At 35.8% G+C, this 14039-nt stretch overlaps 2 protein-coding genes across 3 annotated transcripts; one reads left to right on the top strand and one right to left on the bottom strand.

The window, feature by feature from the left end:
• The first annotated feature begins 2207 nt into the window (after nt 1-2207).
• Nucleotides 2208-5169, top strand: LOC131610461 (ADP-ribosylation factor-like). Of its 2 annotated transcripts, none has more exons than XM_058882419.1 (7): nt 2208-2323; nt 2574-2732; nt 2846-2916; nt 4254-4373; nt 4473-4591; nt 4692-4773; nt 4875-5169. In XM_058882419.1, exons 2-7 carry the CDS (start codon nt 2585-2587, stop codon nt 4878-4880), a joined length of 546 nt encoding a protein of 181 aa, XP_058738402.1. In that variant the 5' UTR covers nt 2208-2323; nt 2574-2584; the 3' UTR covers nt 4881-5169. The 2 variants fall into 2 exon arrangements, with proteins under 2 accessions (XP_058738402.1, XP_058738401.1); XM_058882418.1 differs by lacking the exon at nt 2208-2323 and adding an exon at nt 2345-2483.
• Nucleotides 5170-6870: 1701 nt separating this feature from the next.
• On the bottom strand, nt 6871-8568 carry LOC131610460 (galactinol synthase 1). Its single transcript, XM_058882416.1, has 3 exons — nt 8156-8568; nt 7415-7870; nt 6871-7299 (listed from the first exon to the last, which is right to left on the bottom strand). The coding sequence occupies exons 1-3, from the start codon at nt 8474-8476 to the stop codon at nt 7069-7071; spliced, it is 1008 nt and encodes a 335-aa protein (XP_058738399.1). The 5' UTR covers nt 8477-8568; the 3' UTR covers nt 6871-7068.
• Between the last annotated feature and the right edge of the window lie 5471 nt (nt 8569-14039).

The raw sequence follows: 14039 nt of genomic DNA, 5'->3' as shown, positions 1-14039 counted from the left end.
TGGGTTTTGCCCACAGGTCTTCATTTTTCTCTTCTTAATGTTCCTCGGTATTTGCTTTCTCTGGATCATTAATCGTCGTCTTCTTAGTTCCAACTTCAAATTTCCATCACGTGCTTTTCTCTACGCTAGGATTAATGTCAATCATTTCATGCAGGGTTATAGAAAAAAGGTCAATGTTATCTTGTGGGAATTCAATCAGTGTTGCTCTTACTTCTAAAGGAAGTCCAACACCTACTTCAATTGACCTGGTCGGGTCTTCTCTGAGGTGGATGAACTCGATATCACCATCTAGAATTGGCCAAACCTCATCTTCATAAGCTTCTAGGTCGAATGCACTAGGACTCCCTGGTTATCCTTATGCTTTTAAGGTCGTAGTCGATGCCAAAAGATCATTGTTGGATAATTTCCTTAATATGTTTCGCTTCACCTACGTCAGTAGTTACTGAGACCAGCCTTTCTTTTGCGTCGTGATAAGTCACCCTAAAATGAAATGAAGATGCCACTACTTCTAGTCTCGCTAGGAAGGATTTCCCTGAAATTCATCTAAAGGAGCTTTGACGCGATATTATTAGAAAATTGAGGATTACTTTTCTTTTGTATGTTCCTTCTCAAATAGTCACTGTAAGATATACAGTTCCTTAAGGACGAGTGATTGAATTGTTGAATTCAAATATACCTCCTCCGTAATATGGATTCATATCTGTTTGCTTGATACCTATCAAATCTATCATATTTGAGTAAAGGACTTACATGAACTTCCACCGCCCACGAAGAATTCAGTTAGATTGTGATCAACTATGGTGACCGCAAGAGTCAAAGGCATACCAACATTCAGAATTCCATTAATCTTATCGCAATCTAGAAATCCTAATTCCAATAGGTATTTTCTTTATCGAATTTCTACATAAGTTATGAGTATAAAGCGATTTGATGAAAGATAGGTGCTAGATAACACAATATCATGGAATTCGTCAGTCGGTGATACTCGAAGAACGATTGATTCAAGGGATTTATTTAATGTTGGACATATGACTCCACACAAAAAGGGGAACGAATTGTATGTTTCCTTAAAACTCGATTTTGAAAAACATTTAGGATTAATTTCAGAGTTTGAAAATATTTTAGAATTTTTTTTGAAGTAAGCAGCAGAAAATTAAATGCGGAAATGAAAAGTTAAGAGATAGAAAGATAATATTTGAAATGAAAAGTTAAGAGATAGAAAGATTTGTTCTTGAGAGTATCCAATAATCTTAAGAGCTTTTTGTAGGTCGAACTCTCGACCCCCCTCAAACAAGGGAAATAAATTGTGTGGCTAACTTCTAACCAAACAACAAACACATTTTTGGATGTAAAAAAATGAGGGAATGAACCTTTATTTACTAAGGGTGGTAAATTAGCATGCCCGCTCTGCTCCGCAAAAGCCTGTAAAAAAACTAGGCGCGCGGGCATAGTTAAAGGTGCGGGCCTAAAACTGGAGGATGCGAACCTTTAGTTTCAAATGGATTGATTTGGAAATGACTTTTCTTTTCTCCATGGGATTGATAACAATGTGGTTTAGGGTTGTGGAGTCTTTGAGGTTCCTAAATCCTACATGTATCTCATGGGTGTAGGTTTTTCCCTCAAAAGGTAACTCGAAGATTCTTTCAAAATGATCGTTATGGACATTAATTTCCACTCCCCTTACCAAAGTTCTTAGTGAGTTTCCCATAATTCAAGTTTAAATAGAATTCTCTTAAAGGTTAGTGAGAATCAGATGTAGTTTCCCACAAATAACATCATTGTTTCGTTTAAGAACTAGAAATATATGCAGTTGAAGAATTGATGATCTTGAACGATGACTCTGATCTCCTTTGTGGTGGTGCTATATGGTTGACACTCCAACGTCCAACAAGTCAATTCAAGGTTCAAAATAAATGTAGTGAAAAGTAAAGATCAAATATTCTTAGCATGTAAACTTATTTTATACATCAAATCATGTGAAATGAATTTAAGATAAATTAAGCGTTAGTATCTTATCTTATAACCGTAATTTTTTTAAATAAAATTATGAAAATGACACGAGCTCTTATAATTACAATTATAATTGTAGTAAATATTACTTTCAAAAAGAATTATTTTTTGTTATTTTTTATTTTCAAAATGAAAATAAAAAAGTTTTAACTTTTTTTTGTGAGATAAAATTCTTTGATTCAAACAAACGTGGTATATATAAATCTTCAATATTCCATTCTATTTTGAAAACACCAAAACAAACCACTCGTAGGAGAGGAAAAGAGATCTCGTCTTCATTTCACAACAAAAATATCTTTCTCAAATCTCAAAGGCAAGTTCTCCTCCTTTTCCTTCTTCATCATTTTCCAGTATTCCAAAATCGAAACGCTATATCGATCTACTCATTTTCTCTCTTTCTTCATTCCGGTTTCTCTAATCTGAATCATACTTTACGATTCGATCTTTCCCTCGCTCGATCCGTTGCTGCAATCGTAACATTACGATTTCAATTTTGAATTTCTTTTCGTTTTTCTGAATTGCTTTGAAATTAGGGTTGATGTTTGTGTTTGGAATTGATTCAGGATAGTTGAAAATGGGTCTGTCATTCACGAAGCTTTTTAGCCGGTTGTTTGCGAAGAAGGAGATGAGGATACTTATGGTAGGTCTCGATGCGGCTGGTAAGACCACCATTCTTTACAAGCTCAAACTTGGAGAAATTGTCACCACCATTCCCACCATCGGTAAGTTTTACATTACAATTATGGGTAGATATTTTCAATGTTGATCTTTTTGATATATTGTCAAGGGATTAAAATTGAGTGCAAATTTTGATAATTTACGTCATATTGTGTAGGGTTCAATGTGGAAACGGTTGAATATAAGAACATCAGTTTTACTGTCTGGGATGTTGGAGGCCAGGACAAGGTATATCTATATTTATATCTATATTTGTGTTTGTGTTATTTCATATAGTTTATTGTATATATCTTGGTGTCAGAAGGAAATACCGATGCCTTGACGGATTTTATGTTGTGATCTTTGGCTGAAATCGGTACGGTTATCTGTTTTTGTTTATGGATTACACCTAAAAGGGGTAAGGCTTATAGGTATAAGGACCAGAGATTCCTTAGAAGAGAAGGGAGATATAAAATTAGTTGGAATAGGAAAAGGATGGATGTTTGATTCAGTTGCATTCTACCACAAATGTTATTGACTTATTGTTCACTATGCATATCAGAAAACAACTATGTAATTCACGCTAACCAACTCACTGCCCGATCAATACAATTAGAGCTCTCTACAAGTCATCTTGTAAATGAACTCCCAACCAACAGACCTTTTGACTTGTTTCTTGGGCCTATTTTGGATATCGCTTGCAACTGCATTAATGTTAGACACTGTACCCATTGGTCACCATTCTATTTGGCCATTTCACTCATTTCTCACTTTTAGAACTGCCAAGAGACTTGGGTTCTCTTACCTTGCTACCAGTTTCATTTCTGAGTTGGAAGAAAATCTAAGTCCCAAGATCCTTAATTTTAGCTGGTGACCGGTGAATTAACAATTAACTTATGTTGTGAAACAATCTTCTTCTTTTTTTATGAAGGTTTTATTTATTTATTTATTTATTAAGAAAATATTATTTTCCTAATATTTGTTGTTATTCTGTTACTAAACACGCTATTGTACTAGTCAGTACTCTTCTCCATTGTGATAAAGTATGACCAATGCATATTTTGTTTTTGCACTGATGTTTATTCAAATAGTTTTGATTGTACAATGTTTGTACATTTTTCAATTTTATAATCCACTGTGCTTAGTTTTGATCTACTGTAGCGATTATATTGTCCATTAAGGTTTTCATCATGAATTTGAATTAATAGTAGTTTTTAATACTAGTGACATCTCTTTACTTCTTTTTTGACTAAAACATCTATGACTTGTTTTTTTGACTAAAACATCTATGACTTGTTTTTTTGACTAAATCATTGCTTGACTTTAAAGTTATGGAAGTTTTTAATCCGTGCACTCAATGCACATCAAAATTAATCCCGAACTAATTATACACAGGCATCTTCTACTCTTCTGTTAATGAATGTTGCTCGATTTCAAAACTAGCTAGTCTCTGGCTCTCAGCGTATTTCTATCATGGATTGGCTTAATTTTTTAAATCACCTTAGCTTTGACCTCTAGCTATATATTGTTATTTATGAATTATTTTTAAAATGCCGTAGTGACCATTGATATGCTTTTCTTACTAGATTCGTCCTTTGTGGAGACATTATTTCCAAAATACACAAGGACTTATTTTTGTGGTTGATAGCAATGATCGAGATCGTGTTGTTGAAGCTAGGGATGAGCTGCACAGGATGTTAAATGAGGTAATAAAATATACCCTCAATAAATAAATTGGCTTATGTAGAGACTTATTTCTTATAGCTTGATTGTGTTATTGTTTTGTATGTTTATAAAATTGTCAGGATGAGTTGAGAGATGCCGTGCTTCTAGTTTTTGCTAACAAACAAGATCTTCCAAATGCTATGAATGCTGCTGAAATTACCGATAAGCTTGGACTTCATTCACTTCGTCAGCGTCACTGGTAATCTGAATGCTAACAACTGTTGTTTGCTTGTGTCCTTAATCTCCTCTCTCCCTGTTTTTACCCTATCCATTGACGTCTATATGATCTATTCTTGCAGGTATATCCAGAGCACATGTGCTACCTCTGGTGAAGGACTTTATGAAGGACTTGACTGGCTCTCAAACAACATCGCAAACAAGGTTAACACAGAAAATTATTTTCATGAACTGCAATTTTAATTACAGGTTGGCAGATTTCTGATGTGTACTTCCACTCATTTTATTATTATTTGTGTTTACAGGCATAGATATTGTTAGTCATGGGCTGCATGAAGTTCAGTTGAGTTAGAGATTATGATTTCAGATGTTTCGATGTGGTTACCCTGTTTAGAGTTTTACCCGCACTTGCATGTATTGTTTTCATTTGTCTTTGAAAAAGAACAAACTTACCTAGGTTTAATACATTTGCAATTTTTTTTCCTTGTATAACCTAAAGTTTTTGTTTCACTCATTGATCTGTGTGGTCAATTAAATCACTGAAAGCTTTTACATACACAATATATATTATCCATAAAACAAACAATTGGATTTTCAGCAGAGCAGTGTCAATATGGTTTGTTTGATGCAAAATCCAGCGATGATGATTACATTTGCTGCTTTTGTTCTTCAATATCTATATTTTCAGAACGAAATTGTGGAGTAATGTACTCCATGTTTAGTGGCTACTATTTCTACTGAACAAATTAATCGTCTGCAAAAACCCACGAGGATCAACCCTTCTCTTTCATGAAGATCATTAGTGGATAGCACATTGCGCAAGAAGATCATTAGTGGATAGCACATTGCGCAAGAAGATCATTAGTTCATTGAAGTATCTTGACGATACAAGGCCTCATATTTATCTTATTAGCATATTTCATGAAGCCGCCAAGGTTATATCATCTATTTACAGTAAAGAGGATTCTAAGGTACATTAGAGATATAAATGACCATGAAAATCTCATGTCAAATCAACAAAACACAAGAGCGGAAGCTAATATGTATGGTTATTCTAATTCGGATATCACTCAAGATGAGAAATAGTGCAGTTGATTATTTGTTCATACTTGTTTAAAGAAGTAATGAATTCTGGTTTTGTCTTGTGAGGCATAGTGTTGCAACCTCCGTTACATGTCAAACAATTGAGTTGAAGATGTTGTTTGAAGAGTTGAATGTGAGCAATTGTGTGCAAATCAAGTTGCTAGTGAAAAATCAGTCAACAATAAATTTGGCAAACCATCCTATAAACCATGCTAGAAAGCAAGAACATGAAAAAATGTACCATTTTCTTATCAACCAGGTTAAGAATTAAACATCAAAACTGAAATAACCTTTTTAGAAATCCGCAGCGAATGCTCTTATATTTCGGAAATGCATCTTCGAAGTCACATTTTTATGAAAAAAAAAAAAGGTGATTTTGGATATGCACTTCTGAAAACACCTATTTTTTTTAGAAAAAAAATGCATTCGGAGATGTATCTCCGAAATAACCTATTTTTGAATATTTCGAAAATGCACTTCTAAAATAATGTTTTCCACCTCAATTGAATTGCGTGAATACGACGTGGAGTTGATGCGTGGCCATGGTCTAAAATGATTTGTTGAAGGAGCTTTCACAATTTGCAGGTGTCGAGGTCTAAAACGATTTGTTGAAGGAGCTTTCACAATTTGCAGGTGCCGAGAGTTATTGATCCGTTGAATCACTGATGTGAATTTGTATATTTTCAAACAAAGTGAATTAAGGGCCACGATATAATGACAAGCCCATCTAACAGAGACTGTAGTGGATCTGGTCCAGAAAAATCAGTGTCACAATAGCATTCCTCTGGTCCAGAAAAATCAGTCATAATAGCATTCCTTTTTTCTTAATTGTTGTTAGAGACAGTTTGAAAATTTTGCAAGCAAAGTGTCACAACAGTTTGATTAGTCAATTGATTTTGAATTTTCTTAATTGTTGGTAGTGACAGTTTGGAAATTTTGCAAGTGTGAGCAATGTGCCACACTCTACTACTTTTTATTAGTTAATTGATTTTAAATTGTTTAACCAATATAAATAGTTCCTTTTATTGTATTTGTATTACATCAATTCTCTCCATTGCTTTCAATTCTTTCTAATTTTTTCGGATGAATTACCAGTTATCCAACATTTTCTAAAAACTTTTAGAAAAGAGTTGTTGTTACAATTCTTTATCGCAAAGAAGTATATTTGATACATATATATTACAATTACAAAGGAAGAAACTAAATAAAAAAATACCATAAATAAAAGCACAACAATATATACCTGAAAATACAGACCCGTATATATACAAAACCAAATTATCAAAATTCCCAAATTAAAAACAAAAAACAACACACACAAAATTAGAAATCTATATTCTATTTGACTACTAGCACCGACGGCAAAGTCTTCTTGCATGTTGCACCTCCTCATTCTTGTTCCTAAAAACAGCTCAGTTAAGCTGCCGAAGGTGCTGTCACATATCGAACACGACCAACCTCCGACAAAGCCTGTACAAATGGCTCTCTTCCAACTTCATTCCTTTGAATCTCACCATTTCCAATCAAATTCTTCTTGTAGTCAAGAGAAGAATCATTGTATATGTCCCACCATTTCTGCACCAACATCTTTATATCCTCCCTCTGCATATTCTCTTCTTTCCCTGTATACCTCCAAGGCTTTGATCCCTACACAAAAAGAACAAAACAAATTCAACAGATTCAATTAATAATCATGCAGAGACATCAGATACAGAGACACGCAGATAAAGAGACATCAGGTTCAATTAAAAGAACTACTTACCGCTGCACAATAGTGAACAACCTTGACTTTCCGAACATCAACATTCTCAGGATGACGCCACAACATAGCAAGAACAAGATTATAAACCAAAGGAATTGGCCTATAAATATCCTTAAAATACATGTTCAAGAAATCCTGTTCCGCAAAAGGAGTAGGAGCCGTAGCCTCACAAGTTTTCAAAAGACCATGATAAGTTTCCATGCTTGGCTCAAACAGAAACATGCCAGCATTGAAGTAAAGTGAAGGAGGTTGACCCATTTCTTTCGGCCATTGCACCTTCTCCGGACACTGCTGACAGTACCCAATCTTGTACTGTGGTGTATGACTCCAAGTTTTTTCACAGAAACAATCCATCACAGCGTAGAAATAACCGTCTGGTAGATCAAAAAGATGATCTATGTTTTCATATACTTGAATGTCTCCATCCAAATATATCATCTTGCTGTATTCCACAAACTGTAACATAAATAAATACAATTCAATTAATCAAAAATTTATCTTTAAAATCAGTTGATAACTATACAAAAACATAAGTTAATAACTATACAGAAACATCAAATTTCAGAGACATCAAGTTGATAACTATATCAAGTTCATTAGACTGCAGAGACTTCATTCAAACCCTAGACATTACAGGTGACACGTGTAAATATATAAACCTATTCAATATTCCACGTGTAATAATATTAATAAAAAAAGAAGTGATGACGTGTCAAAATAACAGAATGCGGAAGTATATACCTCCCATATACGGAGTTTGGAATAGTTGATGACGTAATAAGCCATAGCGAACTGAGTTTGATTTTCCGGTGGGTAAACAGGTTGAATCTCACGGACGATACATCCCTGAGATTCCAGCATCTGACGGTGCTCCTCCGGTACGTCTGGAAGCACGGCTACGACCAGCGGGTACGCCGTTTTTACCTTACGTAAACCTTTTGCCAAACCAATTACGCCTTTCACGTAGTCGCCGTTACCGGCGAGAAACGTTACGTATGCACGTTTCGGTTTTGTGAAACCGGTAACTGGTTTCACAGTGGTTTGAACAATTTCCGGTGCCATTTTTTGAGTGTTGAAAAGTGTTTATGTTTGAGAGTTTGAAAAAGTTTGAGAGAAAGTTTATGAGTTTATTTGATGATTGTTTTGTGAGTTGAATTGTGGAGGGTAAAGGTGGTATATATAAGAAAAATGTGGAAGGTGATAGAAGGAGAGACATTGTGATTTTTGAAGAAATTGTTGTGGCTGTGCTTGATCATGCAAGTTGAGTGATCTTGGTTTTTGTGACTAACACGTGTCACTGTGAGATGATCCAATGGTTATGAGAAGATTCTTGAAATGGTGCCGCGTGGGATTGAATAACTTGCATGTTATGGAAATCACTAGAATCGACTGGGAGTTCCTACGTTTAGTCAAGAGTTTTGTGGAATTACTATCATTTTTGGTGTTACAGCCTACAACAAAATTCAAAATAGTTATTGTATGAAAAGAGAAAAACAGATTCAATTTTTATTTTATAAATGTAATAGCATTTTATTTCATGCTTTAATTATGGAGAGATTAACTAACATTAAGATAATATTATCTACATAGAATAATCCAACAATTGATTTTTTAAAATAGAAATTGAGACTGTGAAGTGACAATAATTCTTAGTTTAATAGAGAAAATTCTCGTTCAGAGAGTTAAAACTATATTTCAATTAGTATATGATCTTACAACTGATCAGAAAGAATATGATCTTACAGCTGATCAGAAAGAATATGATCGGCAACACGTCGTAGACTTGAATGGTCAACGGATGAGGGGGTATGCCTCCAGTCACTCCGATGCTTAAGTTAGTTCGGAAGGAGAGGTAAGTGATAAAGGATTAGAGAATAGAATACACGACCTTCCTACAAAGGAGGGTATTTATAATGACTCCCCAACGCGAGGCAAATAGTCTCCGTTATGAGCTGAATGTCAAAACCTATAATGGATGACTGTCAGGATCCTTACGTGAAAGTAGGAATGAGCAGCTCGTGTTCATTGTCCTGGGTCAGCTGTCCCGCAATTCCTGGATCGTGGGTGGACTTGCTCGTTACGAAGAGAAAGACACTTTAGCTAGTCACGCAAAACGTGTGGGTGCAGTTGGTGAAGTGTCCTCAGACGAAGAGCACGTGGGAAACGTGTTCCCCGCTGGTCCTAATAGTTTGGGCCAGCACTTTGGACCGTCCTCGACGTGGACATGGATTGGACTATGCTTGGCGATGGGTCTGCCATAAGCCCAGTCCAAAACAACAACCCCTTAAGTTGTTGCTTTTAGGCAGAGGAGCGATGACTTAGAGTCAAACCGTACATCGAGGAGGAGAAAAGGACTCCCCGCGAAGCGATTTTTTATCCGGGCTCGCGATGGCGAGCTCGTGTTACCGTAGATGTTGCTCGCCATGGACGTCTGTTGTTCATGAGTTAGCGAACACGAGAATGATATCTTGCATGTAACTTGATTGTGGTCGACGGTTTCACTTGGGTCTGAGTACGCACAAACTCATTATTGAAAGCGTTGTAAACCACGCCGAGGAGACAATTTTTGCTGGTGTCAGTTCTACTTGTGCTCACGTTGAGTGTCTGGGTTACATTCTGCTTGTGAATTCACCTTAAGTTTCCCCCCGAGTCAATGCTCGTAAGGGAATGCAAAAGTTTGTCAATTGTGTTCGACTAAGGGTGTCAGACGTCTGGGGAACTAGAGAATTTATGGGACTTAAAGAGACAACAATTCGTCCCCTCGAGCCACTCATCACAACTATAAATGTGTCATAATTAAGGCTTAGGCATAGACGTATCCATGAGTCGAAACGGCGACATGCTACTCCAAGCGGTGTCACTTTTTCCTGTTCAAGGAGATTTGTTTATAAATATACAAAGTGGAGGGACATTTGCGAACATTTGTGAAGTTCATTTTTCCATCCTCTATATGTTTCCCTTCCGGTTGCAAAGCATTTCCTTCTTGTTTGCCACTGCTCCTGCTGCTAAATCATCGTCAATCATTTGTTTCTCTTCCAGATCAAGTAAGTTTTCTTATGGTTTTATCCTTTTACCCCTTGTTTCTGCTTTAGCGAGTTTTTGCATGTTAGGTTCCGGCGAGTGTTAGTGTTTGCCGGTGCTTTAGTCATTCCCAAACGCCGGCGCCAGCGAGGAACACTAGTATTTTGAGTAGGAAACTCGTCATTTGTGTGATATATGATATGGTGCCACAATTACGACAATAAATGGACCTTGCGTCGGTGGAACTAATGAGTTTATGATGAAACTCAAATGAAGTTCTTCCCTGCATGATTTGTGCGCCTTATGATGAAGTTCATGTGCTAAGGAGCTTGTTCCATGTGAAACTCGTGAGCTTTTATGATGAGGTTCATGTGCCGAGCAGACACTTCCCTGTGAAACTCGTGAGCTTTTGTGATGAGGCACATGTGTCAAGGATACTCTTCCCTGTAAAACTAATGAGCTTTGTGATGTGGCCCATGTGCCAAGGTGACTCTTCCCCGTGAAACTCATGGGCTTTGTGATGAGGCTCAGAGATAATCAACGCATATTTAGTTCTGATACTTAGTGCTGGGCATTCTCCAGAGATAGTTCAGAGATAATCAGGACAGAGATTTAGTTTTGATGCTTAATTATGGTTATCCTCCAGAGATAGTTTAGAGATGATCAATACATAGATTTAATTCTGACACTTAGTTTTGGATATTTTCCAGAGATAGTTCAGAGATAATCAAGAAACGAGGCAAATATAATCAAAGATTCATTCTGACTATTCACAATACAGCTACTGGGTATAGTTCATTACAGACTCATCCTAGTGTATGTCTTCAAATATAATCTAATGTACGACTCATTCTGACACTCCTCAACACATCTACTGGGTATAGCCAGACATAGACTTATCCTAGTTTAGGTCTTCAGAAATAGTCCAGCGTACGACTCATTATGCTCATCTTAGTTTATGACTTCAGATATAGTCTAGCACACGACTCATTAAGATACACATCATCAACAAATTACTATCCATCAGATATAATCAAAACATATGATTCATTCTGAAAAAGTGTCTACTTTGGATGACATCTTTAATCCCATCTCTGACAACACTCCGTCAACATCTTGATGGCATCTTTAAGCCCATCTCCAATGATACTACTTCCTGGAATGGCAAGTGCAAATTTTAAGGCACTTAAGTGTTCAATCATCTTCCACCTTAAGATCACGATAGGCAAATAAGACAATTTACGTCTTCAGGTTTAAGAAGATTGAACAGGGGCATCTGTCATACCCCAAAATTTTCCCTCCATATTTCAAGATCTCCTCAAGATCACAAGCTCATTGGTGGCTCAAGACTACACATGAATTGAGCACACTTGCTTTTCTCCTAAAGCAACAAGCCTCTAACTAGGGTTTTGGTTCTCCTAAAGGAAATGGGACTTCTAGGCTTCAAGTGGACTTCATAGCATCTCATAGGCCTCAAGGTACCTTCATGCCAAGTTTCAAGTCTTTCAATACAATATTTCCTAGTCAAGGGCACAAGTGATCAATAGTCGACTAATTTGACCTAAATGTTAATTACAGTCAACATAGTGTCAAAAGTCAAGATTTTTGGTCAACATCAAGATTATGAGGTCACATTCATCATTTGATCAAGGTTTGATCATGATTCATCAAGAAAATCTCAAAGATCAACAAAACTCAATGTCTCCAAATTACGGTTTTTAAAGTGAAAGTCAACTAAACTTTGACTGGCCATAACTTTCAAATGCTTCATAGGTTTTCCCCAACCAAAGCCTATTCTAAAGGTATTTCAATCCTCTACAAATTTGATGTTAGGCTCAAGTTTAAAGTATGCTTCATTCAAAAGATGAGGGTCAAAACATTACAGGTCCTTCTAAAGGTCAACAAAAAGCCATTATTTCTCAGAAAGTGGTACACAGAAATGGTAGACTCAATTGAGATGAAACCAAAAGGAGCTTGCAGAGGACACATTGAGCTTTTTAAAAAGTCCTAGAACACCTGCATGTGATCAAAATTGAGGGAGATATAAAGTGCATAAGTTGGTCAAATTTTAAGAAATGCATGAAACCCTAATTGAATAATCATGAGTTTTTGGACTATTAGGCCTAAGATTTTATATTTAAACATGATCATGGCTTAACCAAGGACTCCTAAATCCATTCCTTTATTTTTGTAGCCATTAATTATATTTATTTGGATTTTTATTCAATTAAAAACCAAATAAATTAGATAAAAATACAAAATAAAGGGATAAAAAGGTATGGCTTTGATTTTGATCAAAATAAAATCCCAAATAATACTTCATGATAGTCCAAAACATGTAGCTCATGTTATGAAGGGATTCTTTGTCCAAGTTTAGAAAGAAAATATACAATTTTCAATCAAATTTCTTTCTCGCAAAATACATGAGATCCAAGCCCATGAATTAATCTAATAGCCTCTCTTATATATGCTCAACAACGTCAGACCTAAGGGTGACGAAAGAGAAGAGCAAAGAATAAGGGTTTCCAAAGTTGAAAATTTTAAAGGAAGGTGCAAAATTCCTACCACAATTTCCAGCAAGTGTTGACTAATTCCAACCGTTCCATTAGCTTTCTGAAGTCTCCAGGAGTTCATCCTCACCTTCATCGAAGCCTAGATCATGTGGAGAAAGTTCACACAAAATCGCGGATTTGCTACGAAAATTCGTAGCAAAATCGAAGCCAAAGTCGAAGCAAAATCATAGTTGTTTTTTGTGAAGATAATGAACAGTGAAATTGAATCCTTGACCAATACGTGGGACGTTGCCATTGGACGGTTAACTAAGTCCGCCCCTCTCTCCTTTCATCCTCACCTACATCGAAGCCCAGAACATGTGGAGAAAGTTCACACGAAATCACGGATTTGCTATGAAAATTCGTAGCAGAATCAAAGCCAAAGTCGAAGCAAAATCGTAGCTGTTTTTGGTGAAGATAATGAACAGTGAAATTGAATCCTTGACCAATATGTGGGACGTTGCCAATGGACGATTAACCAAGTCTGCCCCTCTCTCCTCTTTTGATTGGTCGCAGCGTGACACCGTGGGCCCAGTTTGACTATTTTGCTAAATTGACCATTTATTCCACGTTTTGTTATTTCTATAATTTGTTTTGATTCATTGCTAGCTAGTGGATGCAACACAAGTGGTAACAAATAAAGGCTTGTAACCTCAAGGACCTGGGTTCAATCTCAGCGTCCTCCATCTCTTTTTACTCCTTTTTTTTCACCTTTTTTCTTCTTATTTCCAAATAATTAACTCTTAATTATTTTTATTAACAGTTTATCAAACCATTAACAACATAGGATTAAAACAATTTAAATAATTTATCTTTTTGTTTTCCAATTAATTTGATTAATTTAATTTAGAATTAGGGCATTTAATTCCTTTCATTTTAAATCATAAAAACACCAAAAAAAATTGATTTCTTTTCTAGTTTTTTTAATTAATTAATTAGTAAAATTAGGTTTTAGGATAATTAAAATTAGGATTTGGTTTTTAGGTTAAAATAATTAGACATAGGTTTTTTAAATTAATTTTAAATTTTTGTTTTTGTATATAATTAACTTA

This window comes from Vicia villosa, linkage group LG6 (genome assembly GCF_029867415.1).
Source record: "Vicia villosa cultivar HV-30 ecotype Madison, WI linkage group LG6, Vvil1.0, whole genome shotgun sequence".
Lineage (NCBI taxonomy): Eukaryota > Viridiplantae > Streptophyta > Magnoliopsida > Fabales > Fabaceae > Vicia > Vicia villosa.
This window is presented reverse-complemented; position numbering and strand designations above follow the sequence as displayed.

Coding starts and splice junctions, on each gene's coding strand:
- LOC131610461 (XM_058882419.1), top strand. CDS start 2,585: ATGGGTCTGTCATTCACGAAGCTTTTTAGCCGGTTGTTTGCGAAGAAG. Junction 2,917..4,253: donor ATGTTGGAGGCCAGGACAAG/GTATATCTATAT, acceptor TTTTCTTACTAG/ATTCGTCCTTTGTGGAGACA. Junction 4,374..4,472: donor TGCACAGGATGTTAAATGAG/GTAATAAAATAT, acceptor TAAAATTGTCAG/GATGAGTTGAGAGATGCCGT.
- LOC131610460 (XM_058882416.1), bottom strand. CDS start 8,476: ATGGCACCGGAAATTGTTCAAACCACTGTGAAACCAGTTACCGGTTTC. Junction 7,871..8,155: donor CCAAACTCCGTATATGGGAG/GTATATACTTCC, acceptor TTTATGTTACAG/TTTGTGGAATACAGCAAGAT. Junction 7,300..7,414: donor TTGTTCACTATTGTGCAGCG/GTAAGTAGTTCT, acceptor CTTTTTGTGTAG/GGATCAAAGCCTTGGAGGTA.